The following is a 13,931-nucleotide window of genomic DNA, read 5'->3' on the forward strand; positions in this document are numbered from 1 at the left end:
TCCCAAATCTAATAACACTGGTCCCCCTTTGCATAGCTGCAAAGGTGACTTACCTTACCACATAACAAACAGCCGCGACATAAGGGGAGGGGGGGGGTGGGGAGACAAACAATAGGATTTCTCTGAGGTGAATGAGCCCCTCAGAGACCGCACTGCCCTTTTATAGACTCCTAATACCTTCTAGAATTTTCCTTACAACTAACCTATCACCTGTCAGGATACTCCAAATCCCACCTCCTGAAACTATCTCCAGGCAGGATCCCGCTCTTTCCCTGAGGTAAATTCCTGACAGACTATCCCGCCTAAATTCTAACTAAAACCTCAAGCTGTTCCCCTGCCATTTCTCCCATGAGGAAAAGGGGCATATAAAATATTCCTTTTCCTTTCATTACAAAAAGATAACATGCAAAAGTTTAGCCCGTACAGGGGCTAGCTTTGATATTTGCAACAAGGGTTGCACATGCTATTGATTTTCAAGGCCAATGCATATACAGTAAAACCTTGGTTTGAGAGTAACTTGGTTTGAGAGCGCTTTGCAAGACAAGCAAATTTTTAAAATAAATTTTGACTTGATATACAAGCGATGTCTTGATATACAAATAGCGTCATGTCACAACTGTCATGTCGCGGGTCTGTGCGGGAAAACCGCAGACCAAACAGAAATAAACATAACCGCCAATCACGTTTAACTTCCGTAAAACTAAGAGGGGTATATGCTAATGCCAGGAGTCTAGCTAATAAAATGGATGAGTTGGAAATGTTAGTACATGAGGAGGACATAGACCTTGTGGGAATAACAGAAACTTGGTTCGACCCCTCACATGACTGGCTGGCCAATATCCAAGGGTATTCGGTGTACCGGAAAGACAGGGTAGGAAAAAGAGGGGGAGGGGTATGTCTCTATGTCAAGAACAATATAAAGGTGATAGAAAGGAGTGACATTACGGATGGGATGAGGATGGATTTAGAATCTGTTTGGGTTGAACTCGATAGGGAAGAAGATAAGGGAAAAGTAGTTGTGGGGGTTTGCTATAGGCCACCTAACCAAGGGGAGGAGGTAGAGCTGGAATTTTTAGCACTAATGGGTAAAGTGTCAAAACTGGGATCAGTCATCATATTGGGGGACTTCAATTATCCCGACATTGACTGGGAAGAGGGGACTACACAGAAGGCCCGTCTATTCACGGAAACCTTACAGGACAACTACCGTATATACTCGAGTATAAGCCGACCCGAGTATAAGCCGAGGCCCCTACTTTTACCACAAAAAGATGGGAAAAATGATTGACTCGAGTATAAGCCTAGGGTGAGAATGCAGGGCGGCGGGCATGGTGCAGGAGAATGCAGGGCGGCGGGCATGGTACAGGAGAATGCAGGGTACTGGCATGGTACAAGAGAATGCAGGGTGACTGGCATGGTGTAGGAGAATGCAGGGTGGCTGGCATGGTGCAGGAGAATGCAGGGTGGCTGGCAGGGTACAGGAGAATGCAGGGTACTGGCATGGTGCAGGAGAATGCAGGGTACTGGCATGGTACAGGAGAATGCAGGGTAGCTGGCATGGTGCAGGAGAATGCAGGGTGGCTGGCATGGTGCAGGAGAATGCAGGGTGGCTGGCAGGGTACAGGAGAATGCAGGGTACTGGCATGGTGCAGGAGAATGCAGGGTACTGGCATGGTACAGGAGAATGCAGGGTACTGGCATGGTGCAGGAGAATGCAGGGTACTGGCATGGTACAGTAGAATGCAGGGTGACTGGCATGGTGCAAGAGAATGCAGGGTACTGGCATGGTGCAGGAGAATGCAGGGTGACTGGCATGGTGCAGGATAATGCAGGGTGACTGGCATGGTACAAGAGGATCCGGGGTTGTGGGCATACTACAGGAGATGCAGTTCTGTGGGCATGGTACAGGTGGACCATGCCCGCAGCACTGCATCCCTTGTAGTATACCCGCAGCCCTGCAGAATGGCAGGTAGTGCAGCAGTTTCCCTTACCTGTTCCAGAGGCGCCTTCATTTTAAAAATGGCGCCTCCCGGCTCCGACACGTCATTGCGCACGAGCCGCCGCCGCTCGTATACTTTCGGCTATTCCCGGCCTCTCCCGAGCGGCGGCGGCGCGTGCGCAATGACATGTATGCGCCGGGTGGCGCCATTTTTAAAACTCAAGCACGTCGGAGCGGCCGGGAACTTTTTTTTTTTTTCTTGACTCGAGTATAAGCCGAGGGGGACGTTTTCAGGACAAAAAAATGTGCTGAAAAACTCGGCTTATACTCGAGTATATACGGTACATGTCACAGTTGATGGATTCCCCTACCAGAGAAAACGCAGTCCTGGATCTATTGATCACTAATGACCCAGACATAATCTCGGAGGTAGGAGTCCAGGACAACCTGGGCTCTAGCGATCACAGGATGATCACATTTAGTATAAATAACAATATAACAAGGCAAGTGGGGAACATAAGAACCCTAAACTTCAGAAGGGCAAACTTTCCAAAATTGTACTCATTGATGGAAAGGGTAAACTGGGACCAAACCCTGGGATCCCTGACCACAGAGGAAAAATGGGAATGCTTTAGGAACATATTAACCACTTACCGCCCGCCCACCGTCATATGACGGCGGGACGGTGCGGCTATTATCCTGGGTGGACGTCATATGACGTCCGCAGGAAATGCAGGGCAGGCGCGCGATCGCGGGCGCGCCGCCGTGCACTGCCGGTGTCGGCGTGTCCCCGGGACACAGCCGGTCACCGGCAGGGGGGAAACAGCCAATAGGCATGGCTGTTTCCCACGTGATCGGCTATGTTGCAATGACATAGCCGATCACAACAGTAGATGCCGGCAGAAGACCGCGCATGCGCGATCGGGAGCGCGCAGCGCGGTCATGTCGGTGGCACTGTGTTCCGTAGGAACACAGCTGTCACCGGCAGTAGTAAACAGTCACTGACAGTGACTGTTTACTATGTGATCGGCTGTGAATCCATTCACAGCCGATCACAAAATGTAAACACAGAGCAGTAACTCACTGTTACTAGCTCTCCTCTCCTCATACAGTTTCCAGTATGAGGAGAGCAGAGCTAGAAATAGTGAGTTACTGCTCTGTGTACCTGTAAAAGTAAAAATCACACTAAAATCACACAAATAAAGGTCCCCACACAGTCCTCAGCCCCCCCCCCCCCAATGTCACCTGTCACCCAACAGTCACCTCATCAGTGCCCAGAAATTGACACCCATAACGTTCACATGTGAGCGCAGCGATCGCGGGCAGAATCCCCGCGATTCTGCCCGCGATCCGGAAATCATTGCAAATTGCGGGACGCCTGTGCGTTGCCCGTTTTTTGCAATAGCACCCCAAACGCTGTGCGATGTTGCCGCCATTTCCGCCTGCCGAATCACGGTAACATCGCGCAAACATCGCATGACGCCCAAAAAAGGTACAAGAGTTTCTTTGGGGCGTCCTGCGTTGTTTGCGTGATGTTACCTCGATTCGGCAGGCGGAAATCGCAGCAACATCGCACAGCGTTTGGGGTGCTATTGCAAATCACGGGCAACGCACAGGCGTCCCGCCATTTGCAATGATTTCTGGATCGCGGGCAGAATCGCAGTGATTCTGCCCGCGTTCGCTACGCTCACATGTGAACGTAGCCTAAAGTTCACCTGTCACCAGAGACTGCCATCAGTACCGCCGTGCACCATCGCCCGTCACCTGTCACCCATCAGTGACCATCCCCCGTCACCTGTCACCCCATCAATCACCGTCACCTGTCACCCCATCAGTCATCGTCACCTGTCACCCCATCAGTCATCGTCACCTGTCACCCTATCAATCATCGTCACTTGACACCCCATCAGCGATCGTCACTTGTCACCCCATCAATCATCGTCACATGTCACCCCGTCAGTGATTGTCATCTGTCACCCCATCAATCATCGTCACTTGTCACCTCATCAATCATCGTCACCTGTCACCTCATCAATCATCATCACCTGTCACCCCATCAGTCACCGTCACCTGTCACCCCATCAGTCATCGTCACCTGTCACCCCATCAGTCATCGTCACCTGTCACCCCATCAGTCATCGTCACCTGTCACCCCATCAGTCATCGTCACCTGTTTGCCACATACATGCAATCACTTACTGCCCGCCTAACGACTATATGCGTCGGCCATTAAAAGCTAAATACTGGGGTTATGGCAGCAGATAGCCCCCATAACCCCGGTATTTTTTGAAACGGCGGGCGGTCGGCTTTCAGATAAGGGTGGTTCCAGTGGCGCATTCGCCACGGAATTACCCTTACAGTGCAGGGGAAGAGGTGCCCCCCCCCCCTCCTGCCGCGTCCCAGACGTTTTCCCAGCTTACCGGACCCGCCGGCAGCGGGGAAAACTATCCGGTCCCGGATCCTCAGAGACAGGAAGTCGAGTGAGGGCAAGATGGCCCTCACTCGACTCTATGGTCTTGGAGGACCGGAGCTACGTCAAAAGACGTTGCCTAGCAACCGGTTTAAAGGGCCACTTTTTTTTTTCTTTTTTTTTTTCCTCTTTCAACAATTTTTTTTTTTTTTTTCTTTTTTAGTGTAGTTGTGAGGTGTGAGGTCTTTTTGACCCCAGATCTCACAATAAAGAGGACCTGTCATGCCTATTTCTATTACAAGGGATGTTTACATTCCTTGTAATAGGAATAAAAATGATCAAAACATTTTTTTTTAAACTGTGTAAAAATAAAAAAATTATAAATAAAATAAATAGGAAAAAATAAAAAATTAAAGCGCCCTGTCCCCGTTAGCTCACGCGCAGAAGCAAACGCATACGCAAGTCCCGCCCACATATGTAAACGGTGTTCAAACCATACATGTGAGGTATCGCCGCGATCGTTAGAGTGAGAGCAATAATTTGAGCCCTAGACCTCCTCTGTAACTCTAAGCTAGTAACCTGCAGAAAATTGTTAAAATGTTGCCTATGGGGATTTTTAAGTACCAATGTTTGGCGCCATTCTGTGAGCATGCGCAATTTTGAAGCATGACATGTTGGGTATCTAATTATTCGGCGTAACATTATCTTTCACATTATGGAAAAAAATTGTGCTAAATTTACTGTTTTCTTATTTTTTAGTTAAAAAAAGTGAATTTTTTTCAAAAAAATCGCATTTGGAAGACTGCTGCGCAAATATGGTGTGATAAAAAATATTGCAACGATCTCCATTTTATTCTCTAGGGTCTCTGCTAAAAAAAAAATATAATGTTTGGGGGTTCCAAGTAGTTTTCTAGCAAAAAAAATGATTTTAGCTTGTAAACACCAAGTGTCAAAAATAGGCCCAGTCTTAAAGTGGATAAATGGACAACTTTGTGTAAAGCGCTACTTGGATTTTAGGCCTATGTATGTGGCTAGGCTGTGAAAACGTGTTACACATGTGGTATCGCCATACTCAGGAGGAATAGCAGAATGTATTTTGGGGTGCAATTTTTGCTATGTACATGCTATGTGTTAGAAATATTGCATAAATGGACAGCTTTGTGTAAAAAAAATGTGTTTTCATTTTCTTTCCACATTTTCCAAAAACTTGTGGAAAAAAATGACATATTCAAAAGACTCTTTATGCCTCAAAAATTATACGTTGGGCTGTTTGCTTTCCAAAATGGGGTCATTTTATGGGGGTTTCCATTGTCCTGGTGCTCCAGGGCCTTCAAAAGTGCAATAGGTTGTCAGGAAATTATATGTGTAATTTGTGCTCCTAGAATGCCGGACGGGGCTACTTGGATGTTAGGCCTCTGTATGTGGCCAGGCTGTGAAAAAGTCTCACACATGTGGTATCGCCATACTCAGGAGGAGTAGTAGAATGTGTTTTGGGGTGTAGTTGCAAGTATACATGTGCTGTGTGAGAGAAATAACCTGTTAATACGGCAATTTGTAAAAAAAAAAAAAAAAATCTTCATTTTGCAAAGCATTGTGGGAAAAAATTACAACTTCAAAAAACTCACCATGCCCCTTATTAAATACCTTAGAATGTCTACTTTCCAAAAAGGGGTCATTTGGGGGGTATTTGTACTTTCCTGACTTTTTAGTGTCTCAAGAAATGAGATAGGCCTTCAGTACATCAGGTGTGATCAAGTGTGATCAATTTTCAATGATTCGCACCATAACTTGTGGACTCTATAACTTTCACAAAGACCAAATAATATACACTTACTTGGGTTATTTTTACCAAAGATAAGTAGCAGTATAAATTTTGGCCAAAATTTGTGAAGAAAAATGACTAATTTGCAAAATTTTATGACAGAAACAAAGAAAAATGTGTTTTTTCACGATATTTTCAGTCTTTTTTTATTTATAGCACAAAAAATAAAAAACCCAGTATTGATCAAATACCATCAAAAGAAAGCTCTATTTGTGTGAAAAAAAGGACACAATTTTTGTATGGGTACAGTGTTGCATGACTGAGTAATTCTCAGTCAAATCGTGAGAGCGCTGAAAGCTGAAAATCGGTCTGGGCAGGAAGGGGGTGAAAGTGCACTGTAGGCAAGTGGTTAAGCAAATGCATCTTGCAGTGCATTCCTATGGGAAATAAATTTAGAAGAGACAAAGCCAAACCTGGCTGGCTAAACCGTAGCGTTAAAAATCTTATTAGGGGAAAAAAATTGGCCTTCGAGAAATATAAATCAGAGGGCACAGTATCGGCCTTCCAGCAATACAAGGAGGCAAATAAGAAAAGTAAACAAGAAATCAAGATGGCTAAAATCAACTTTGAGAGACAAATAGCGGAGGATAGTAAAAAAAAAACAAAGAAATTCTTTAAATATATCAACAGCAAAAAAACTAGGGCAGAGCATATTGCACACATAATTAACGATGATGGGAGGGTGGTTACAGAGGACACTGAAAAAGCAACCGTGCTGAATGCTTTTTTCTCGTCAGTCTTTACACAGGAAAAGGAGGGGTACACTGACCATGACTGTATGGTTAGTAGTAATACACAGGACTTGACACTATGGCTAACAGAGGGTGAAATCAGGGAAAGACTGGATAAACTTAACACAAACAAATCACCAGGCCCGGATGGCGTACATCCGAGAGTACTCAAGGAACTCAGTAAGGTTATATCCAGACCACTGTTCCTGATCTTTGCTGACAGTATTAGGACAGGAGATGTACCAGGGGATTGGGGGAAGGCTAACGTGATTCCGATATTCAAAAAGGGCCAGAGGCATATCCCGGGAAATTATAGGCCTGTCAGCTTGACATCAATAATATGTAAACTTTTGGAGGGGATGATAAGGGACAAATAGCGTAGAATATGCTAAAGACAACAACATCATCAGCAGTAACCAGCACGGGTTTACAAATGGGCGTTCTTGTCAAACCAATCTCTTAGCATTCTACGAGGAGGTGAGCTGTGAGCTAGATAGGGGCAAACCAGTGGATGTGGTGTACTTGGATTTCGCTAAGGCGTTTGATACAGTTCCCCACAAGCGCTTAATTTATAAAATAAGGTCTGCAGGTATCGACAGCAGGGTTTGCTCTTGGATACGGAACTGGCTAAAAGGCCGTGTCCAAAGGGTGGTAATAAACAGCGCATACTCAGACTGGTCTGAGGTAGTAAGCGGGGTGCCCCAGGGCTCAGTCCTGGGACCAACCTTGTTCAATTTATTCATAAACAGCATTGAGGACGGGATCAGTAGTGCGTTATCAGTTTTTGCTGATGACACAAAATTAGGCAGGGCAATAACTGCACAGCATGAAGCAGATATCCTACAGAATGACCTGGACAAAATTACGGAGTGGGCAACGACCTGGCAAATGAGGTTTAACGTGGAGAAGTTTAAGGTTTTGCACTTGGGGACTAAAAACATAAAAACACAATACACGTTAGGAGGGGAACCCTTGGGGGAATCAAAAATGGAGAAGGATCTGGGAGTCTTGGTTGATGATAGATTAGACAACAGCATGCAATGTCAAGCGGCAGCTTCCAAAGCCAACAGAATATTAGCATGCATAAAGAAAGGGATGTATTCCAGAGATAAAACTATAATCCTTCCACTTTATAAAACTCTGGTCCGACCGCATCTGGAGTATTCTGTCCAGTTCTGGTCGCCAGTCCTCAGGAGGGATGTGTTGGAGCTGGAGAGAGTCCAGAGAAGGGCAACTAAACTGATTAGGGGGTTGGAGGACCTTAACCATGAAGAGCGGCTGCAATCGCTCGATTTATTTTCCCTGGAGAAGAGACGTCTGAGAGGGGACATGATAGCAATTTATAAATATCTTAATGGGGATCTCAGCTTAGAAAAAAAGCTGTTCATTCGAAGGAATTGCATGAGGACTCGAGGACATACAATGCGATTAGAGGAGAAGCGTTTTAACCTCAGGCAACGAGGAGGGTTCTTTACTGTTAGGGCTACAAGATTGTGGAATTGTCTACCACAAGAGGTGGTTTCTGCGGGTAGTATGGTGACTTTCAAAAGACTCTTAGACTTATATCTCATGGATCAGAACATTAAGGGCTATGTTAGAGGATTACAGTCACACACACCTACACAGGTTGGACTGGATGGACTATTGTCTTTATTCAACCTCACCTACTATGTAACTATGTAACTATGTAACTGGGTATAAAAGAGAAGAGAGGCACCTCTAAGTGTAGCAATATAGTTACATTTAATGAAGGTTCAATATTTAGCAGCTCCAGTGGCGTACCTAGAGCATTTGGCACCCGGGGCGGATCCTATATCTGGCACCCCCCCCCCAGGCGACGAACATTGACGTGTCATGTGTAAAATGTATGGAGACCCCCTTTTACATTACACAGAACCCTTACCCCTGGACCCCTTTACATTACACAGCCCCTGTACCCCTGGACCCCTTTACATTACACAGCCCCTGTACCCCTGGACCCCTTTACATTACACAGCCCCTGTACCCATGGACCCCTTTACATTACACAGCCCCCGTACCCCTGGACCCCTTTACATTACACAGCCCCTGTACCCCTGGACCCCTTTACATTACACAGCCCCCTTACCCCTGGACCCCTTTACATTACACAGCCCCTGTACCCCTTTACATTACACAGCCCCTGCACCTCTGGACCCCTTTACATTACACAGCCCCCTTACCCCTGGACCCCTTTACATTACACAGCCCCTGTACCCCTGGACCCCTTTACATTACACAGCCCCTGTACCCCTGGACCCCTTTACATTACACAGCCCCCGTACCCCTGGACCCCTTTACATTACACAGCCCCTGTACCCCTGGACCCCTTTACATTACACAGCCCCTGTACCCCTGGACCCCTTTACATTACACAGCCCCCGTACCACTGGACCCCTTTACATTACACTGCCCCCTTACCCCTGGACCCCTTTACATTACACTGCCCCCTTACCCCTGGACCCCTTTACATTACACAGCCCCCCATTGGAACCCTTTACATTACACAGCCCCATCCCCCATACAACCCTTTACATTACACAGCCCCCCAATATAACCCCTTTACAATACAAAGCCCCTACCAATAGAACCCCTCTACAATAAATCCCCCCATAGAACCCCTATACAATACAAAGCCCCCCCCATACAACCCCTATACAATACAAAGCCCCCCCCCATAGAACCCCTATACAATACAAAGCCCCCCCATAGAACCCCTATACAATACAAAGCCCCCCCCCCATACAACCCCTATACAATACAAAGCCCCCCCCCATACAACCCCTATACAATACAAAGTCACCCCCCCCTCAAAATAACCCCTTTACAATACAAAGCCCCCCCGCCCCCCCCTCAAAATAACCCCTTTACAATACAAAGCCCCCCCCCCTACCTTTTTAGGAGGAGAGCGGAGGAGGAGGAACTGTTTAAAGCAGAGAGGATGTGAGAGACTCACTGTCACTCCCGAGCCCTGAATACACAGCGATAGGCGCCTCGGCGGGAACTGCAGAAGTTACTATGCTGGTTAATGAGCAGGTGATTGGTTGATAGGCGGTCCTAGCAACCAATCGCCTTCTCATTTACCAGCACAGTAAACTGCGGCAGCGCCGATCGCTGTGTATTCAGGGCTCGGGAGTGACAGTGGGTCTATCACATCCTCTCTGCTTTAAACAGTTCCTCCTCCTCCGCGGTGGAAGCAGTCTGGCGGCCGGCCCCGGGTGTCACCCTGGTCTTCCGTGACACACTGACACCCCCCTAATGTGTGGCACCCGGGGCGGACCGCCCCCCCCCCACCCCCCCTATTGGTACGCCACTGAGCAGCTCACATGGTTGATGATTAAAAGAGGCACATCTAAGTATGCAGGCATCCAGGATAAAGCTGTCCACATAGACCATCCTCTGCACTGCCATCTTCATCACACCCTTCCACGCTGCGCTCCACGAGCTATTCAAAGTCTCACTTTTAGTTCACTCTACTGCAGGGTAGTCTTCCCAATCACAATTGCAGACTGACATTGGTGTGAGCCAGTGGTTCAGAAGATGGTCTATGTGGACAGCTTTACCCCGGATGCCTGCATACTTAGATGTGCCTCTTTAATCATCAACCATGTGAGTTGCTAAATGTTGTACCTTCATTAAATGTCCCCATACTGCTACACTTAGAGGCTCCTCTCTTCTCTTTTATACTCTGTAGCTCCTGCTGGATTTTGCATTTAATCCCCTTGTGGAGGCTGCCATTTGTGGATGGACATTTTGTGATGACAAAACCTATCACATTGCTATAATCTTTGTATATAGACTATAAACTGAAAGACTTATGAATAGCTGGTTGTGGAACGAATCATCTGAGTTTCCATTATTTCTTATGGGAAAATTTGCTTTGATATAAGAGTGCTTTGGATTACAAGCATGTTTCCTGAACGAATTATGCTCGCAATCCAAGGTTTTACTGTACTAACTTAAGTCAGCACAAAAGATATGGGGAGAACCTTTTGGCCTGATGGATAGAAGTTTAATCTCTGCGGAAGAAAACTGATTTTTTGCTATAAAATCTTTGAAAATGCTGTATAGTGTTTTGCAAGAACTGGTTAATGCAGATTTCATGAATTTCAAATCCAAGGAGTATTCATTTGCCTTTGGGGATTAGAAAAAAATGTTGTCTTGTCCAAGCCAATTGGGCCCGGTTTTAAACCTCTGGGCTATCTGCAGGATTTTTCTTAACCTAACTGTAAATGTTGCACATTACATTAAAGGACACAATCACTGTTCTGACCCCAGGATGTCATACCATTACTTTTGTTTTTACAATTTAGGAAAATTTGAAATATTGGTGAAGAAAAGAAATGGCAATTTTGTGAAAAATAACGGCACTGTGATAATAAAATTACCTGGTAGCCCAAAGGAAAACCTTGTGTGTCCATCCAGCTGGACAATCACAGAAGCCAATGTAGCCTGCAAGCAACTTGGATTTCCCCTGTAAGTCACAACAGTTTAATTTTACTAATTATGTATTTTGTATTTTATTTTCTCCACCTGGTATTTTTTTACTGTTTCATGGGTAAACGACCTTCTCATCATATATCGCTATTAGGCACATGTGGGCTGGGTCTTGCCAAACACTGAACAGGGCTAAATGGCTCAGTGACAATAAAATGCATTTGGTAGTTTAACCACCTTGTCTTACACAGGGGCTACTGGTCAAATTGAATTCTGCTGGGTCGTAGACAACCTATCTGATTTATAGTCAATGTGTTTATTTTAGTTTTCCCCTAAATTTAGTGAAGCTGTGGTTTCTCCCTTCTGCCTGTAGATGTCACTGGTACCTCTGGTATTAGTATGAAAAACTACAGTTAAACTGAATTATGAATATTCATGCTTCCCCTGGCCAACCAGTAGAAGGTTTATAGCCACTGCTGCATGCAGGAAGGAGTAAAAATATTTGAGAAAGGGCCAAGTGATTGTTCCAAGGTTTTGGCCTGGGGGGGGGGGGGGGGGTTGTATGTGGAGCAGCTGAGTGATAAGGCCTGAAGCCTAAGGCCTATACATGTTCTTGAGGCTCTGTGATTCTTGAAGTCACTCTGACACATGAGGTCCTGCCTGGGTGTGGAACTTATGGAGAGCCTGGGAAAGTGTCAAGATGGGCTCATTCAGAGTACCTCTGCTGCTACTGGAAAGTTGTGGTTGCTAATGGAGACAGCTGTTACTAAGAAGGTACAGATCTCTGGGTTAAGCTTAACCACTTAAGCCCCGGAAGATTTTACCCCCATTCCGACCAGGGGGTATTTTGCGATTCGGCACTGCGTGAATTTAACGCACAATTGCGCGGTCGTGCGACGCTGTACCTAAACGAATTTGACGTCCTTTTTTTCCCACAAACAGAGCTTTCTTTTGGTGGTATTTGATCACCTGTGCGATTTTTTGATCACGCGCTATAAACAAAAAAAGAGCGTCAATTTTGCAAAAATAGCAATATTTTTCACATTTTTTTATATGAAATTCCCCCCAAAAAAAATGTAAAAATCAAAATTTTTAAAAATTTTCGGCCAATTTATTTTATGCTACCTATGTTTGGTAAAAAAAATCGCAAAAAGCGTATTTTGATTGGTTTGCGCAAAAGTTATCGCGTTTACTAACAAAGGGAAAGATTTTTGTCATTTTTGTTGTTTTTTTTTTTAACGCGTAATGGCGGCGATCTGCGATTTTTTTTGCGGTACTGCGACATTGCGGCGGACAGATCGGACCCTTGACTGACATTTTTGACACTTTTGGGGTTACCAGTGACATTTCTACAGTAATCAGTGCTATACATATGCACTGTTACTGTAAAAATACACTGGTAGTGAAGGGGTTAACTTTATTTGGAAGGGAGGGGCTGTGTGTGTCCCTAGGGGCGTGGTTTCTACTGTGATTGGCTGTGGCTCTAGCTGTAAGGACACTGATCAACGGATCTACATACCAGATCCGTTTTATCAGTGTCTTTGCAGCGAGGAGAATGACAGGCAGTTTGTTTACACAAGCTGCCTGACATTCTCCCTCTCCCCCGCCGATCGCCGAGTGACCGGCGGACATCGGGTCCGCTGGTCACACGCGCGGGGGGGTCCGTGACCACGCGGGAGCGGGAGCGCGCCCCGGGGGGCGCGCGCTCGCTCCCTAGACCCTCACAAGCAAACAACGTAGCCCTACGTTAGTTTGCCTGTGAGGGGCTGACCGCCGACGTAGATAGTCGTGCGGCGGTCGGCAAGTGGTTAAAGGTTCTTTTTCTGTAGCGGTGTCTATTTTTGAGTGCTGTTGAGTCTGCAGGCCAGTAATGGGTGTTAAGAACTCCCTATCTCTCTCGCTCTGGAGTTTTTGTGGTATGAGCAACAAACTCCCTCTTTGTTTTGTACCTTAACCACTTGCCGACCAACCTATAGCAGTTTTACTGCTACAGGGTGGCAGCTGTGCTCAGGATCACGTATATAAAAATAGTTCTGCAATTCTGCCTGCGGGGGCACACGTGCGCCACTGGTGGGCTGCTTCTGCTGTGATTCTTCACAAGAGAAGCCGATCTGCTGGTGACAGGCACTCGATGTCCTCCAGCACCCGCCGATCGTCAGTAAACAACACAGAATGATGATCTGCCTATGTAAACAAGGCAGATCGCCATTCTGACAGGGGTGGAAGGAATAGATTTTGTGTTCTTGCAAAGTGGTGACTCGAATACATCCCTTCCCCCAGTAAAAGCAGCACATATAGTAAACAAAAACACTGGCTAGGCACACAGTTAACCCTTTGATTGCCCTAGATGTTAAACATCTTCCCAGCCAGTGTCATTAGTACAGTGGCAGTATTTTTATCAATGATCACTGTATTAGTGTCACTGGTTCCCGCAAAGTGTCAGTTAGTGTCTGATTGTCCGCCACAATATCACAGTCCCGCTATAAGTCACTGATCGCCACCATTAATAGTATTTTAAAAAAAATTCCATAAATATATTCCATAGTTTGTAGACGCTCTAATGTTCACCTAAAG

General features: G+C 46.0%; 1 protein-coding gene across 1 annotated transcript in view; it reads left to right on the top strand.

The window, feature by feature from the left end:
- The window catches only part of CFI (complement factor I), a gene marked incomplete at its 5' end in the record, with an annotated part of 70,958 nt that overhangs the window by 12,855 nt on the left and 44,172 nt on the right, over positions 1–13,931 (top strand). Inside the window, one exon of the mRNA XM_082243586.1 lies at positions 11,234–11,396. Coding sequence (XP_082099712.1) covers positions 11,234–11,396 — 163 coding nt within the window. The remainder of the gene's footprint in view (positions 1–11,233; positions 11,397–13,931) is intronic.

The sequence above is a fragment of the Pelophylax lessonae genome (genome assembly GCF_965119305.1).
Source record: "Pelophylax lessonae genome assembly, chromosome: 1".
In the NCBI taxonomy this organism is placed as follows: domain Eukaryota; kingdom Metazoa; phylum Chordata; class Amphibia; order Anura; family Ranidae; genus Pelophylax; species Pelophylax lessonae.